At 32.7% G+C, this 16,875-nt stretch overlaps 5 protein-coding genes and 1 pseudogene across 6 annotated transcripts; 4 read left to right on the top strand and 2 right to left on the bottom strand.

The window, feature by feature from the left end:
* Window positions 1-173: 173 nt before the first annotated feature.
* LOC107366832 (medium-chain specific acyl-CoA dehydrogenase, mitochondrial-like) lies at window positions 174-2,578 on the bottom strand. Its single transcript, XM_015934474.3, has 2 exons — window positions 1,574-2,578; window positions 174-735 (listed from the first exon to the last, which is right to left on the bottom strand). The coding sequence occupies exons 1-2, from the start codon at window positions 2,519-2,521 to the stop codon at window positions 394-396; spliced, it is 1,290 nt and encodes a 429-aa protein (XP_015789960.1). The 5' UTR covers window positions 2,522-2,578; the 3' UTR covers window positions 174-393.
* A 496-nt stretch (window positions 2,579-3,074) lies between these two features.
* LOC149094010 (D-3-phosphoglycerate dehydrogenase-like) lies at window positions 3,075-3,895 on the top strand (annotated as a pseudogene).
* A 169-nt stretch (window positions 3,896-4,064) lies between these two features.
* On the top strand, window positions 4,065-6,525 carry Sec3 (exocyst complex component Sec3). Its single transcript, XM_015934478.3, has 2 exons — window positions 4,065-4,166; window positions 4,248-6,525. Exons 1-2 carry the CDS (start codon window positions 4,148-4,150, stop codon window positions 6,455-6,457), a joined length of 2,229 nt encoding a protein of 742 aa, XP_015789964.1. The 5' UTR covers window positions 4,065-4,147; the 3' UTR covers window positions 6,458-6,525.
* A 107-nt stretch (window positions 6,526-6,632) lies between these two features.
* On the top strand, window positions 6,633-7,773 carry LOC107366838 (26S proteasome non-ATPase regulatory subunit 8). The gene is made up of 3 exons (XM_015934479.3): window positions 6,633-7,009; window positions 7,078-7,171; window positions 7,258-7,773. The coding sequence occupies exons 1-3, from the start codon at window positions 6,729-6,731 to the stop codon at window positions 7,681-7,683; spliced, it is 801 nt and encodes a 266-aa protein (XP_015789965.1). The 5' UTR covers window positions 6,633-6,728; the 3' UTR covers window positions 7,684-7,773.
* Window positions 7,774-11,302: 3,529 nt separating this feature from the next.
* Window positions 11,303-13,635, top strand: LOC107366852 (medium-chain specific acyl-CoA dehydrogenase, mitochondrial). Of its 2 annotated transcripts, XM_015934494.3 has the most exons (3): window positions 11,303-11,613; window positions 12,056-13,040; window positions 13,162-13,635. In XM_015934494.3, exons 2-3 carry the CDS (start codon window positions 12,081-12,083, stop codon window positions 13,501-13,503), a joined length of 1,302 nt encoding a protein of 433 aa, XP_015789980.1. In that variant the 5' UTR covers window positions 11,303-11,613; window positions 12,056-12,080; the 3' UTR covers window positions 13,504-13,635. The 2 variants fall into 2 exon arrangements, with proteins under 2 accessions (XP_015789980.1, XP_025017552.1); XM_025161784.2 differs by lacking the exon at window positions 11,303-11,613 and having other exon boundaries at window positions 11,909-13,040.
* A 336-nt stretch (window positions 13,636-13,971) lies between these two features.
* On the bottom strand, window positions 13,972-15,541 carry LOC107366874 (uncharacterized). Its single transcript, XM_015934518.3, has 3 exons — window positions 14,749-15,541; window positions 14,528-14,681; window positions 13,972-14,451 (listed from the first exon to the last, which is right to left on the bottom strand). Exons 1-3 carry the CDS (start codon window positions 15,426-15,428, stop codon window positions 14,152-14,154), a joined length of 1,134 nt encoding a protein of 377 aa, XP_015790004.1. The 5' UTR covers window positions 15,429-15,541; the 3' UTR covers window positions 13,972-14,151.
* Window positions 15,542-16,875: the final 1,334 nt, after the last annotated feature.

Genomic DNA, 16,875 nt, shown 5'->3' with positions numbered 1-16,875 from the left:
AGGTTTTATTGAACTTGCCGAGATTTCTTTCATTTTAAACATTTGTCCACAAAATATTTACTTTCTGTTAAAATTAGCAACTCTGTCTATGTTAGATGTTCAGGGTCATTCTTTTTTCTGTTCCTTTCATTCTGAATTTTGAAATAAAGGATGATTTTGAAGATTCAGAAGACTGAGAGTTGGTCCGATCAGTTTAATTTAAATCAGAATAAACATTTTGCTGATTTGAATCAATTATTTGCGCTCTAATTTAAAATATTTAGATTTAGATATGATTTAAAGATGATTATATCAGATGATTTTGAGGTATAATAATTTGTTGGTTCAGAATTTGATGAAAATCAGAGAAAAATTCAAATTGGTTAACACTGTTTACACATTCGAATTAAGGAATTACATTCCTTTCTTAGCCAATTCTGTAATGTGTTCACGAGCAATGACCATTCTTTGAATTTCTCCGGTTCCTTCGTAAATTTGTAAAATTTTTGCATCTCTCATCAATTTTTCAACAGGATATTCAGCATTGAAACCAGCGCCACCAAAAACTTGAACCGCTTCAGTTGCTGATCGATTAGCAATGTCACCAGAGTAGCATTTAGCTATTGAGGCCATCAACGTGTTTCTCTTTCCATTATCATGAAGCCATGCAGCCTTAAGATAAGCCAGTTTGGCAGTTTCAACTCCAATCATCATATCAGCCAATTTAAATTGGATTGCCTGGTAATTGGCGATAGGCTAGACAAACAGTAAGAAAAGCAGGAAAATTGTTAGAATATTATGATTTGTTATTAATTTGAAAATTGTCATGACATAAATAAATTTAAATCTAGTTATTTACTTTCAATCCTAATAAACAAAACTGATTTCACCAATCTAATTTCCAGTATTCAAAAGCAATTCATCAAGATAGATCAATAGTGATAGACTATTTTTTCATTCATGTCTGAACAAGATCTAAATAAATTGGTTAAATAAGTATAACATAAGTACAAAAGATAAAATGGCCTGTAAATACATAATTTCTATGAGCTAGATAATAGACTTGCAACTTCCAAGTACAAAGTCCTTAAATAAAAGATAAAATCTCTCATTGAATAGATTTGTGTGCTTAACCTGACTTTGAACTTTGAGTGTTGCAATGCGATTCTGTTGAAACACTGTTTATCACAAAAAATTTTCTGACAAGTTTCCTTTCCATGCCCTAAAAGTCCAAACTCTTAACCCAAAAGTCAAAGTTTTTGAAATAATTCCTTCGAGCAAATAAGCATACAGAAGTAATAAATAAATTAGGAATACCCTATAGATTAATAATCTGCAAAGAACGAGATAAAAATCTGAAGAAACCAGGTATTACTACAAGTACAAAGTTCGTAAATAAAAGATAAAATCTCTCATTGAATAGATTTGTGCGCTTCCCCTGAGTAAATTATGAAAACTGAAAACTTTATAAAACTAATACCAAATAATTCTCTGTAAAAACCAATAAAAATAGTAAATAGGTTAAAAGTTTTATGACAATTTTTACGAATTTTCAATTTGACTTTTCTGAATTAACGAAAAATCTTTCATTTACCTGTCCAAACGCTTTCCTTTCCAATGCATATTTGCTTGCTTCATCAAGGCATCTTCGAGCTAACCCAACACCCATAGCAGCAACAGCTGGACGAGTAAAGTCAAAAGCTGACATGGCAACCAAGAAACCTTTACCTTCAGGTCCAACCATATTTTGTTTGGGAACTTTGACATTCTCGAAGATTATGCCTCTTGTATCTGAACAACGTTGACCCATATTCCATTCCTTACGTCCGGGTGTAACTCCTGGTGTATCTCTGTCAACAACAAAACCAGTAAAGGCCTCGCTAGTTTTAGCCTTAGGATCTGGGTTCGTTCTGGTTAGCACAAAGAACCACTTAGCAGTACCTCCGTTGGTGATCCACATCTTTTGTCCATTAATGATCCAATCTCCGTCCTCATTTTTTACAGCTTTAGTCTTCAATCCTGAAACATCAGATCCAGTTCCGGGTTCTGTTACACCATATGCACCCATAACTGGCTCTGAAGCAATCCATCCTAAGTACTTTTGCTTCAACTCTTCTGATCCATATAAAAGGATAGGTGCACCAGCAAGGGCATTGCTACCCAAAACTGTTGAAATTCCTGTACAACCATAGGAAATTTCTTCTCCAATCAATAAACTGTCAGTTAGAGAGAGACCTGGTCCACCATATTTTGTTGGCACAAAAAAGTTCATTAATCCTAAGGAATGGGCTTTTTTGATGATATCCCAAGGATATTCACCAGTTTTATCGTAGTAGGCAGCTTTAGGTATAATTTCATCACGAGTAAACTTTGATGATAATTCAATAAAACTTTTACTTTCCTCTGAAGGCTCAAAATTAAAACCTGTTGATTCATTCCTTGACGTAAACTTATTTCCGTTCAAATTTGATGTTAATAAAGGTCTAGTAGAGGACATAGACCGACCAACGGCAGCTCTTGCAAAAACAACTAGATTAACCATGTTGGAATGAAATGATATATTATGCAAAAACGGTATAAAATTAACTCTTATTAATTGATAATTTTTCTAAGTTCCTGCTTCATTAAACGCACTTATATTGGTGTCAAATGAAAAAAACTGAAATGGTAAACAAACAACAGCACCATCTATGATTATAGACTGAAACAATTGTGTTTCTCAATAAACTGTGACGATGTAATGATTAAAATGAAATAACACTAATAATAATAATAAACCATTTAACAACACGAAATAATGTATCCATTAGCGGTCCACCATTAGCTTTTACCTCGGACCTTTTCATATTAATAAACTGTCACCCGAAAAGCCCTTTGACAGAGCGTAAAGGTCTAAAAGAGTGACATTGAAATGTAAACTATTAGATCACTATCAAAGTTGTCTTCAAAGTGTTAAAGAAAGCTGTTAAAAGAACTTGAATCAATCATCATTTCTACTATAAAAGGCTAATTCTATTTCTGAGTCTTGTAAGGTTATTGGGAGATATGTATCAGTATGTCTACCTTCATCGTCTTTCATCTCAAGATTATCAGTCATGATTGTTAATTTGATCCGCGAAACATTGCTTATCATCGATCATAATGTAGTAATTTCATCTGCTGTTCCAATGTTCCATCTATTAAACTAATCTAATTTATAAAAATCATTTTTATTGTTTTTTATCCAGGATTATGACGCTTTGGTTGTGAGATCGTAAACTAAGGTGACAAAGTTATTGATGCTGGTGGAAAGTTGAAAGTCATCAGTCGTGCTTAGACTCATGTCTCAGGCTCGACCCATAGTCGCTGCCTTTTCAAAACTAAAATCTGGTGTTTGGAAAAAGAATCTTTCAAAGGAAACGAAGTCATGAACAAAACTTTAGCCAAACTTGGCTCGGGTGATCGGCCGCGAAGTCACATGCCGTATGCAAGCTTTCAACATGTGAAAAAATGGTTATAGTCCTTTCGTTTCTCCTGAAGTTGCTCGATTATTTGCTGTCAAATATATGGCACTGGAGGGATTAAATTCTGGACAAGTAGCAGGAGCAGCTCTTAACGTTTATGAAGAGGAACCATGTAAATTCACTGAGCTTCTGGAACATCCTAAGGTTGTCTGTACTCCTCATCTTGGTGAAAAACTATAGAGGCACGATTCAAAATGACAGAAGAAATTAGTCTTCGATTTTTTACTTCCATGGACGGAGGCTCACTATTGTTCCCGGTGCCGTTAATGATGATGAAGTACTTTTAAATATTCTTTCTTGTGCTCTTGAATAATCTGTATTCATGTTCATTTGCTCATACTCATTTTTGTGTCATATTAGTTAAATAGTATACACTAATGAAATAGTCGATAAATAAACGATCAATAAGAAAACGTTCATCTCTTTTTTTGAAGGACTTTCTGTCAAAGAGTTAAACTGTTTGATTGTCTGTCAAAAAAATAATAAACAGACAATCAAACAGCACCATCTATGATTTTAAACTGAAATAAAAAAAAATCTCGCAAGAGAGATTAATAAAATTAATGTTGTTTACATTTGAAAAAACTGTCATCTCTTAAATATAAATTGTTATAACTTTTTTTCATTTGTTTTGATAATCGACAATTTGCTCAATCATCAATACGATGGAGACTAAAGCTCTAGGTAAGACCATTCTTAATATGTCTTCTCTCATTTGTTATTGTTTTACACTCCCATTTAATCAATTTGTTTTCTTTTTTTCAGAAAATGTCACTAATGAAAATGAACCTTATGTCGGTTTATCGGCACGAGAAGAAGCCGATTTAGAGCGTTTGTTGTCCGATAAAGGATTAACAATTGAGAACGCTAAAGCTCTGACAGAACAGTTATCAAAAGAAGTCTCTTCTCTTGATTATGTCAATATTCAAGACGTTATGGCTTCTGAGAAGCGTGTGGAAGCAGTTATTGAAGATCTTCAGTCAGCAATCGACGAAACAAAAACGTTGGAAGAAAAATTAGACCACTATCAAAGCTACCTTCGGAATGTCAGAGATATTGTGCTTCAAGTCCAGGAAAAAGAGACTCTGTATCAGATTGAAAATGAAAATAGGAGAAAGCTGCTTGGAGAACTTGAATCACTCATTTCATCTTTACAATTTCCAGCTGATCAAGAAGTGTATTTGCAAAAAGGTGACATATCAACCGAGAAAGGTATTCGGATCGCCTTAGCAGCGGCAAATACTTTATCTGATTGCCTGAATGCCAATATACATCCAGCCTTACAGTATTTAAATGCTGTAAAAGAGCAGCAAAACAAACTTGGAGTTGTGCAATCTAAATTTGCAAATCGACTTTCATCCCATATCAATAACGTTTATCATCACGCCCTCAAAGAGTATGAAAATAACTCATTAAATGATATAAATCCAAGAGATTTATTATTACCTTCGCATCAAACAATACACAATATTTTACTTCCCTTCAGTCCTCTTTCCAAGTGGCTAAAAGTTAATTGCTACCTAATCCACAAAGATTTGGGGGAAGCCTACATGAATGCTGTCAGCAGGATATATCAGAAAGAAATACTTATGTATTTTGAAGCAGTAAGGGAAAAATTGACCGGAGGACGAAGCACATTATCAAGTAATGATTCAAATGAAGGAAAGAGGAAACATTTCAATGTTGTTGGATTTGATAATACCAGGTTAAGTTCGAGTTATGGTGCTACAAATTTACAAGACATGACAGATTCCATTTCAAGAAGTTCAGAGCTCAGTTTCACCGAATGGGAAGAATTTGATTCGTGTTTTGAGAAGATGTTGAATGCAATTGACCCTTTTTGTCTTGCCGAACAACAATTTTGTATAACATTTTTTGATATTGATTCGCATGTACCATTTACAGGACATCATCGACGCAATTCATCCTGGTCTTCTCAGAGTCATTCAATTTCTGTCAGTCCATCACCATCAAATCCTAGTCAAAGCAGTGGGGAAATTATTGAACCTAAAAAGTCAGAGACACTTAGGCTGCTTATGGCTGGAATATTTTCAATTTTAGAAAGTGAATTTTTGAAGTTTGTGTCATTTTACGACAGACAAGATGGCCTTTATTCAATGTATCTTTTAGCTCGATTAACCCAACATGTTCTTTCAACTCAAGATACGGGAAGTTTTTTGGCTAAAACTTATGGGACAATATTAATCCAGGTGAAGCGTAATTTCGATAAGTTTATGCAGGCCCAGAAATCTGCAATCGAAGATGCCAAAGTTCCGAAAAAGGCCAAATGTGGTGTTTTAACTTTTATCAGAGGCTTTGAGCAATTTGCTAAGCAAGCTGAATCAGTATTCAAAGGTGTCTCTGCTCGACGAACTGACATTGATCGCTGGTATGTTACATTGATTCGAACAATGTTTGACGCTATCGACAAACTTTCCATTGATCACCATAAAACACCAAGTGAAATAATTCGACTAGAAAATTATCATTATTTACACAACGTGCTCTGCACCTTAAAGATACAATGTTTAGAGGGCGAAAAAAAGGAAGCTAAACAAAGATACAATGAAGCTTTGAAGGACTACGTTTCTAGATATTTTGGTCGTCCCTTGGAAAAGTTGAACACGTTTTTTGAAGGTGTCCAGATGAAAGTTAATCAAGGTGTTAAAGCCGAAGAGGTTGGCTACCAATTAGCCTATAGTAAACAGGAGCTGCGAAAAGTCATCAAAGATTGTAGTTTGAAAGAAGTACGAAAAGGTTTGGAAGAAATGTATAAAAAAGTAGAAAAGCACGTTTGCGAACCAGATTCCACCTTGATTCAAGTTATTTGGCGATCTATGCAGGAAGAATTCATTTCTCAGTACAAATCTTTACAAGAAATGATTGAAAAATGTTATCCCGATGCTAACATAACACTTTCCTTCACAATTGAAGACATTTTGCAAGTTTTTTCAGATATTGCCCAGTCACACTAATGTAATAAAATAAATTAAACTGATTAAATAAAATTTTAAAATTTGATAAATTGTTTACAGATGAAAAAATTGTTGTTTTTATTTATTCATCAGCAAAAATTTGAATTGAATAGAGCGCTCTTCAGAAAGTATTGATATCAGAGTGTATCGGATCTCTTTTGATTTAAATCCCTCACTTGTTCGCCATTACAATACAGTTTTTGTTCAATATAATTTCAATTGTGTTATTCCGTTTAATTAATTGATTAAATCGTCTTTGTATTCGACAATCATGGCCTCCAATTCACAAGCTTTGACTGTTTATCGTGAACTAGTAGCTGAATTCAACCGAAAACCACCCAAACTTGATAATTGTCTTAAACTTCTTGACAAACTAAAGATCTTATTGACTCAATTGTCATTTCTACCCACCAACAATCAAGTCAACAAGCAAGATTTGATTATTAGCCGAGACTGTTTGGAGATGGGTGCACAGATCAGTGTGGCTTGTAGAGACATAGTAGCATTCGAGCGATATCTATCGCAATTGAAATACTACTATTTTGATTTCTGGTAAGTGTTATTGTTAAATTGTCATTTCTCACTATTGAGTTGATTTCTCATTTATTTTCTTATTACAGTGATGAGCTACCAGAATCTGCTTACAAATACCAACTGCTTGGATTAAATTTATTGTGTCTTTTATCTCAAAACCGGGTTGCCGAGTTCCATACAGTAAGCTGATCACTTCAAGATTGCTCAGCAATCATTGTTATAATATTTTACTAATAATTTTTTGCTTTTCTTTTTCTTTTTTAAAGGAGCTTGAACTGCTTCCAGCTCATGAAATTCAAAACAACATCTACATCAAACACCCAGTCAACTTGGAGCAATGGTTGATGGAAGGTTGTTATAACAAAGTTTTCTTATCAAAGGAGAATGTACCAGCTGAAAGTTATGGCCATTTTGTGGACATTTTACTTGACACCGTGCGTGAAGAGATAGCTAATTGCTTAGAAAAAGCTTATGGAGCAATCAGCATTCATGAAACTAATCGCATACTCTTCCTGAATAACATCAGCGATTTGAAGCAATTCGCATTTAAAAGAAACTGGAAGATAGATGACAAAATGCTCATTTTTGATGCTGCCAAGGAAAGCAAGCCTGTATTTTCATCTGAAATTCCTTGTGAACAATTAGCCTGTAAAGCACTAGAATATGCAAGGGAACTTGAAATGATCGTTTAAATTTTCTAGTGTACGAAGTTGGCGATTTAAAAAATAAAAATTGATTACAATAAGATCATGATTGTTTTAGTAATAAAAGATTATGCGCAATTTTCTTACTTTGTTTTAATTTATTTATTAATGATCGCTGATTTAATTGCTTTTAAATCTTCTAAATCGACTATTTATTTGACATAGCGCCATTCAGAAAATAAAATAGCCAGGTTGAAGTGCAATTTTAATATTCTTTGTGCTGTAACCTTTCACTGTTTGAAACCTAATAGTTTCGTAAAATCATGAACATTAGCTCTTAGATCTTCTATTGTTTCTTAATTACCATTTGTCTAAGGAATTCGAGTAAAAAATGGCCAAATCTTTCCTTTACAGCATGAGGTCGGAAGACAAAACCCGATGTGAATGGTTGCATTGTAACGCAATGAAAACCAATGTGGGTAAAGAGTTTGGTTGATTGGTAAAACTGATGCTGAGCAATAATGAGTTTCTTGAATCGTTAAGCATTGACTATAGCCTTCGAAATCCGAGTATGATGATTCAAAAAACTTTGAAGGTATTAATCGAGTCGTGATTAATATTGAAAACAAACAATAGATCAAGTTAAAGATAAAACACAAATAATTCAAGTACAGAATAGTAATATTTCGAAATGGCATAATTTGTAGCGATCGATAGTCAAAGTATGGCTGTTGAAACTGAGGCCAAGTATTTATTAAAGATCATATTGATACTATTATAATCATATTTAAGTCTCAATTTAAGTCCGATGTAATTGAAGATGAAGTCAAAATTAGGTACCGAACATTAGATCCATTGTAAAAGGTCCTAAGAAGTACTTGGAATGAACATAAAGGAAATTTTGGCATGGCGAATGGACTTTTAAGGCACTTAAGATCTTTGCTGAACTGATGCCGAAACTTTCTCAAAGGTCTTTAAGCTATTATTAATAATTTTATTTAGGTCTCAATACATTATTAAGTTAAAACATTGGGTTTTGTTACTAAAAAGACACAAATAGCAACAATTGTTGCTTTTATGCACAAATTGAAACAAGTTGACAAAACACTAATGGTGAAATGGGCAAAAACGGGCAATGATTAACTTTTTGCAAATTTGAACTCTGTTAGCTTGCAGGGAATTAAAAACTGAATCCATTAGTTCGGTTCTGAAGCTTCTCCGATCTATATTCTTCGAGAAAATCGGGTTCAAAGTTGAAATTTCGATCGCTTTTTGTACAATAATGGAAGCAGATTTTTTCATGAAACTTCATTGTGCAGATGTTATTTTTGATAATGAATCAAAAAATGAACTTATTTTGAGAAATAAAATATCTCATTTTCTTTGAAACAGATAAGTTCGATTTTCACTAAAACTGAACTTTTTTTGTGACCGTTTAAGTTAGAGATCTGAAACTTGTGATTCATTTATAAAAATCAGTTAGACACACCATGGACTGAGCGATTTTTTCAATTTATCAATAGTTCTCTCGATTTCGGCCATAAATCGGAAAACTTTGATCCTCGATATTTCGAGAATGGTGACACCTACAATCATCATCTCTTGCCCAAACGATACGTTTTATAATGGACTAAAACATATTAAACTATTGTATTATTCAAGGTCTGTCCAAAAAAGTTATAGCATTTTATTGCATATGTTGTCAAATTGAAAATTCATTCGTAAAGTTAAATGGTTACTCAAACACAAATCTAGTTTGTTGAAAGGATATTTATTATTCAAAATTTTCAGTCACATTACATTATTGTTCATTATAAAATGTATTGTTTGTGCAAGAAATGATGATTGTGGGTGCCATCATTCTCGAAATATCGAGGTCCAAATTTTTCCAGTCAATGACCAAAATCGAGAGAACTCGATCGGAGATCGGAGAAGTTTTTTCACCGTTCTAATGGATTCAGTTTTTAATTCCCTACAAGCTGACAAAGTTTAAATTCACAATAAGTCAATTATTACACATTTTTGCGGATTTTTGTTTCAGCGTTTTGTCAATTTGTGCATAAAAGCAACAATTGTTGCTATTTGTGTCTTTTTGCTGCTTTTATGCACAAACTGACAAAACGTTGAAACAAAAATGGGCAAAAACGGGTAATTATTATTAATACTAATTTCTTGCAAGTTTGCATTCTGTAAATTTGGAGAGAATTAAAAACTGAATCTATTAGAACGGTTAAACAAATTCTCAGATCTATATTCTTCGAGAAAATAGGGTTCGAAGTTGAAACTTTGATCGCTTTTTGTACAATAACGGAAGCAGATTTCTTGATGAAACGTCATTGTGCAGATGTTATTTTTAATGGTGAACCAAAAAATGAGTCTATTTTGAGAAATAAAATATCAGATTTTCTTTAAAACAGATAAGTTCGATTTTCACTTAAAACGAACTTTTTTTGTGACCGTGTAATTTAGAGATCTGAAACTTATGATTCATCCATAAAAATGAGTTGGTCAAACGATGGACTGAACAATTCTTTCAATTTATCAATAGTTCTCTCGATTTTGGTCATTGACTGGAAAACTTTGGACCTCGATATTTCGAGAATGGTGACACCCACAATCATCATTTCTTGCTCAAACAATACATTTTATCATGAACAATAATGTAATGTGACTGAAAATTTTGAATAATAAATATCCTTTCAACAAACTAGATTTGTGTTTGAGTAACCATTTAACTTTACGAATGAATTTTCAATTTGATTACACATGCAATAAAATGCTAAAACTTTTTTGGACAGATCTTGAATAATACAATAGTTTGATATGTTTTAGTCCATTATAAAATCGAATATTTTGCTGTAAGAATTGTGATTCTGAGATTATGGATCAAATGAGTTTCTGATCTCAAGGTTTATCCATGTAGTCCTTTTTAAATTGAAATTTTCTCAACGAAAAAATTCATTGCAGTATCATCTTTAGAGCTTCATTAATTATTGTTTTGAGTTTATCTTGATCGTTAGGTGATTAGTCTAGTCATTTTTGGTAGCATTTGACTCATGTTTTCGGGGGATCAATGCTTGGTGAACTTGCCTATTTATCTGCAATCGAGTTCAATCAGTACGAATTGGGTGTGTTTTCAGTGAAATCGGTGTACTACCGATTCTTTTTGTAGGAGGTGATCAAAGGAATTATCTTAGCAAATTAATGAATCATCGATTAAAAAGGTCTAAGGGTCAAAAGGCTTTTCAAATATAAATGAACATTGGAATTAGATAATTGATAATTAAAAGATTCTATATTTAACTCTAACATAAGTTGTTATATTTACAATTAGTTCAGTTGATTCAACCGTCTAATGTTCAGAATGATTGAGATAAAAATGAAGATGTTTAGGAAACAATACAAAGCAATTTATTTTCACATGACTTTGACCGTTTTCATTGTTATCAATTCTTACTCTGGGAAAGATGACTGTTTCAAATAAAATAGTCAACTGATGCACATTTCACAGCTTTTATTCAACACCCTTTAAGTTATTAAAGTCAATTTATCATGATTAAATCGCTTCGGGGTTCACCCAATTGTAATCTCACAGATCTTGTAAAATATATAAATAAATATCTCATCAATGAATTGGTTTAACTGCCATTTAAAGCTTATGTATGTTTAACACGTTAACTACAACTTTTACCTCATAAATTATCAAACTTAAAGTTCCTTAATTGCTTTTTCATTCATGATTTGTTAACCTTGACCCAAAGTTAACTTGAATTTTTATCTGCTTCCTTTTCAAGGTTCAACGCACTTGTGTTTACTTGAATTTTGTGAAATATCGACTGTAATAACTGTTTCCAGTAATAAACAACCTCGTAAAAAATAAGTCCATTAAACAACAATTAACAATAAACATCGGAAGCTTGGCGATTCAGCAGTTTTTCCCATTGAGTTTCCCTTTGAAAGCTAATTGTTTTCATCTAGGTGAGTCTAGATATTTGATTCATTTGACATTTTCAGCCTTGAATTGATTTATTTGTTGATCAACTCTTTGAAATGCCTTTGCATTATAATGAACAGAGGTTTATAATGAATTATTTATTCGACTGGAAAAATTGATCTGGAAAAACAACTATTATGAAGGAAAGATCATGAGATATCATGTGGATAGTGATGACGATGATGAAGAAGAATTAAGAAGAAAAATGGAAGAAAAAATGGGAGATGAACTTTGTTAGTAACCCACCTGTATACATTGATGTAACAGTCATTTGTGGATGTGAGTTGGTTTGACTTGTTTGGAGATTAGTGTTAACCCATCTTTCTCTTCCTGGATTTTTGTGCATTTTAATTATTTTGTTTTAATTTTTTGTGTTTTAAATCAATTTTATCATCGTATTGTGTTTTCATTTTTGTTTTAAATTAGATTTCATCTTTATAATAAGATCAAAATGTCTTCCCTTTTAACAAAATTTGCTCCTCTTCGGTCATCTGGTTTGCTTAGCCTTTCTCGCCCTTTGTTGTTTACCTCAAAGCTTCATGCTCAAGCAAGCAAATTTGATGACAAACGTGAGTCACAAGGACTTTGTTTTGAACATTCTGAAGAATCTAAGAGTTACATTGAACTTGCTTCTAAATTTGTGAGGGATGAGATTATACCCAAAGCTGGACATTATGATAAAACTGGTGAATATCCATGGGATGTTATTAAGAAAGCTCATTCACTTGGTTTGCTCAACCTATTTGTGCCAGCTCAATATGGCGGACCTGGACTTTCACTGGTGGATAATTTGCTAATAAGTGAAGAGATTGCTTATGGTTGTACAGGTATTGGAACTGCATTTATTACCAATGCTCTGGCTGGGTCACCTATTTTATTTCATGGATCTGAAATGTTGAAAAATAAATACCTTGGATGGCTTACATCTGAACCCATTATGGCTTCCTATTGTGTCACTGAACCAGGAACTGGTTCTGATGTATCTGGTTTAAAAACAAAAGCTGTCAAGGTTGATGAGAAAAATTGGGCTATTAATGGGCAAAAAATGTGGATAACTAATGCTGGAATGGCCTCTTTTTATTTTGTTTTGACCCGAACAAATCCTGACCCAAATGCTAAGCAAAGTGAAGCTTTTACTGGATTTGTTGTCGACAGGAATACACCTGGAATTACTGTTGGCCGTAAAGAGGAAAACATGGGCCAGAGGTGTTCAGATACCAGAGGGTTAACCTTTGAAAATGTTATTGTACCATCAGAAAATATGGTTGGACCTGAAGGTAAAGGTTTCATTGTAGCCATGTCAGCGTTTGACTTTACTCGACCTGCTGTTGCTGCTGCGGCTGTTGGTTTAGCAAGAAGATGTCTCGATGAAGCGTCTAAATACGCATTGGAAAGGAAAGCGTTTGGTCAGGTAAATTCATAATTACTGTTAATATTAGAGAATGTTTTGATTATATTACTAACAATTTAATCGTGGATAAAATTCAAACCAGGCTAATTTATTTTTTGTTTTTTGATTTTTTTTCTTGCAGCCTATTGCAAACTATCAAGCAATACAATTTAAATTGGCTGAAATGATGATTGGAGTTGAAACTGCTCGATTAGCTTATCTTAAAGCCGGCTGGCTTCATGATCGAGGTGAAAAAAATACACTTATGGCTTCAATTGCTAAATGTTATGCTGCTTCAATAGCCAATCGATCAGCAACTGAAGCTGTCCAAGTTTTCGGTGGAGCCGGATTTAATTGTGACTATCCCGTTGAAAAGCTTTACCGAGATGCCAAAATATTGCAAATCTATGAAGGAACTGAAGAGATCCAAAAAATTGTGATTGCCAGGGAACACATTAAACATATGAAAACATTAGCACATTAAGCATCACCTTCATGATTACCGATCAATCATTATATCAATCATCATCTGGAAAACTATTTAATACAATGTATTATATTTATGTTAATTATTTTCATGTATATTTTATGAATGAATCAATTTTACATTATTTTATCCCTATTCACATGTTAAATTTTTTCACGCAATGCTCTTGATTTGAGTCCGAACTGATCTGATTTCTTAAAAGACAAAGAAAAGAACGTTCAATTTCTAAGAATGAGTGTTCATTTTTAAAACTCAAGCTGAATTCCCATGTCAGACAATTTCATTCATCATCTCTCATCTCAAACGAATAACAAACTTAATTAACTTGAATGAGAAAGCAAGGTTACACATCATCATAATCATCAAAACAAGATATTATCATAACAGGATATTATTCAATGATAAACTGATTAAAATGAACTAAAGTTAGAAAATAATCAATGAAAGGTAATTATTTCAAATCAATGCAATTTTTTAAATTATTTTATTATTCATTGATAAAGATGAAAATTGAGTTATTTTTTTTTGTTTTGTGAGCTTTTGTGAAAATGGCGAATCACTGATCAAGAAATATACATGGTTATCAGGATACCAAATCTTAATGTGCATTGAATAATGAATTGAGTATTTTTTTCCTCTTGGCCTTCAGAGTATATTATCAAATTGAATCATCTGGAGGATGCTTTCTCCTTTCTTTCTCATCGCTTCCTCAATAACGAAATCCATTCTTATAACTTTTATTTTATTTTGACGAGATCCGAATGACATTAAGCGATCAAAAGACGATTCGAGTGGGTACCCGGAAAAAGTACGTTTATCTGGACGATGACTTGGTCCTGTAATGAAAAGAGACGCTGGAATCCATTTGAATTTGCCATTGGCATTTAATAATTTTCGGTTCGTTGGTATCAAATCATGAAGGCTTTTGCTTGCAAGAGTATCCATCTAAATTAGTTGTAAAAGGTGAGATGAGAAAGGTTGATTAGAACTTGAAGATTACAAATTATATTCAAAGATTTACCCAAATTTTAGTTGTATCACTTTCCAATACGAGTTTATGTAGAAATTCTGTTAATGAGTTGTAATCCCACAGTTCGATAATACCATCAGGATAGACACAAGTATTTAAGTATTCACGAAGCTCACGAGTTATCAAGGATGAATCCATAAATAGACTGTTAAAGTGGAAAGGTTAATATTTGACTGAAATTGTTTCTTATAGGTATTTAACAATGAACTTACTATATGGTCTTCATTGAGATAATGGCACAACCTTGGAAGGCAACGTCTTGTCCATTGACTTGAGATTGAATTTTTAACAGAAAACAAACTTCTTCTGAGTAAGGTATTACCATGTAATCAGCCTTTTCTTTCCTCATTTTGTCTCGAAATTTTTTTATCGTTATTTTAAAGCTTTCAACAGACTCGCAAGGATCAGGTGTTATTGGATTCATTGGCGGTAATGGTCTATTAGTCCAAATGAGATCAACAGGATTAGGTGAAACAGGGATCAATTTATTATCTTTAGGTTGTAAAAAATCGATGAGAAATTCCCAAATTGTATGAGAAGTTATCTTAGGATCAAATCCAACCCTAACTCCTTTTGGCAACATGGTAAAGGAACGATAATACGACTTGAGTAAGATAGGACTTACGTCGGATACAATAAAAGTCCAGTCAGGATAGAGTTGACTCATTACTTGATCATAAAAGTCAGGATCACAAATGAAGAAAGCATTTTCCATAGTTACAATGGCAAGTCCATGTGAACCAGAGAAACCAGTCAAAAATTGTATGTACCTATCTCTATCGGCAATATTTTTAGGAGTTATCCAATCATCACAATAGATCACAAATGCGTCCAATGGTCCATCATTATAAGATGACATAAAATCACGGATTTTAGTCAATTTGTCAGTCATATTTCATAAATGGATAAATCAATTTAAATCTATTTGAAATATAAAAATAAACAGTTTAAAGGTAACACTTTTCAATTGACAAACTACAATTGTATTCAAGTTGAACGCATACCGGCATGGATTGTTTCATTATTTCACTCTAGACAGTAATATGGGTATCGAATATCGGACTCGATATGAAGAGCGGCACATTCAAGCTTGAACCCAAAAAGTATGACTGACAGACTTTTTAAGGCGAAAAGGTTCGTTTACGTTTGCTATACAAACTGGTTTAATTTAATTGATTCTATTCTCTCAATTTAAGGCTCTAAAATTTGATTCCTTAAATTGTCCATTTAACCTTCCTTCACTATTGCCATTACTCCTTGGATTATTTTATCATAATTTTTGGCGGTTGTGTTTAGTGCTATTTGAATTTGCTAAAATTAAAATATTTTTTTGATTCTCCTTGCTTCTCATTTTTGCCTCAGTATTATCTGTTTTTCACCATCTTTCATCGTAATAAATAAAGTTTGGTAGTTTGATGATGATGGTGATGTCATTGAAATCAAATTCATGTTCGCATTGAAAAAATTTGTTGTCAAAATCAAAGCTTCGTCATTTCCAGTCGAGGTGAATATAAAAATAAACCAATGTTAAACCATTGTTGTTTACTATTTCTTGATTACGTCTTTTCTGTAAAATGCGAACATATTAAATGTACCAAAATATGAAAATATGATTGTCAATGGGCTATCAAAAATTTCTTCGATTGAAGTAACTCATCTGCATTGATCTAAATTTGGTAACAATGAATTCCTCATGAAAGCCAATTGCGGTAAAAATTAGTGATAACACATGGATGACTCTTAACAATGAATAAACACTAAATAAAATGACTCTTTTACTGTTTCTGTCTTTTCACACAGATTTTGGTGATTTGAAAAGGTTTTGTTTTTTCTGACGTTACTTCTATTCTTCCAGGAAAAACTGTAATAATATTAACCAGAACAATTGATGGACAAAATGTAAATCAATTGATTATCGTTAGACAAAACTAATTCAAGAAATCGAAAAAAATTACTTTACTGGCGCCATCTATGGTTCTGACTATGAACGATTTATTTCAGAAAATCAGAAAAAAGTGTTTAAATATTCTCTAATGAATGGAATTGGAATTATTTTAAATTGTTTTTGTCTAATATTTTGGGCACAATATATCTGACCAAAAATGATCTGAAATTGAGTGAAGTTTACAGAAAAATCTGAAATGTTCGAGACTGATAAGAGGGTTGAATTAGCAACATTGAATTGAAAAATAAACATTGTTTGGTGGGAATGATATAACAATTTGTTAAACACCAGAAAAGATAGGAAATAAATGGAGTAAATTTATGAAAATCAAGAGTTTTTTGGTGAACGAATAAAAAAAGAGAAAAAGAAAGAGAAGAAATTGATGTAAAAAATG

Source organism: Tetranychus urticae, chromosome 2 (assembly GCF_039701765.1).
Source record: "Tetranychus urticae isolate SD_2017Ah chromosome 2, NJAU_TeUrti_SD_1.0, whole genome shotgun sequence".
NCBI classification, from domain to species: domain Eukaryota; kingdom Metazoa; phylum Arthropoda; class Arachnida; order Trombidiformes; family Tetranychidae; genus Tetranychus; species Tetranychus urticae.
Note: the sequence above shows the minus strand (reverse complement) of the source record. Positions and strands in the feature narration are given on the sequence as shown.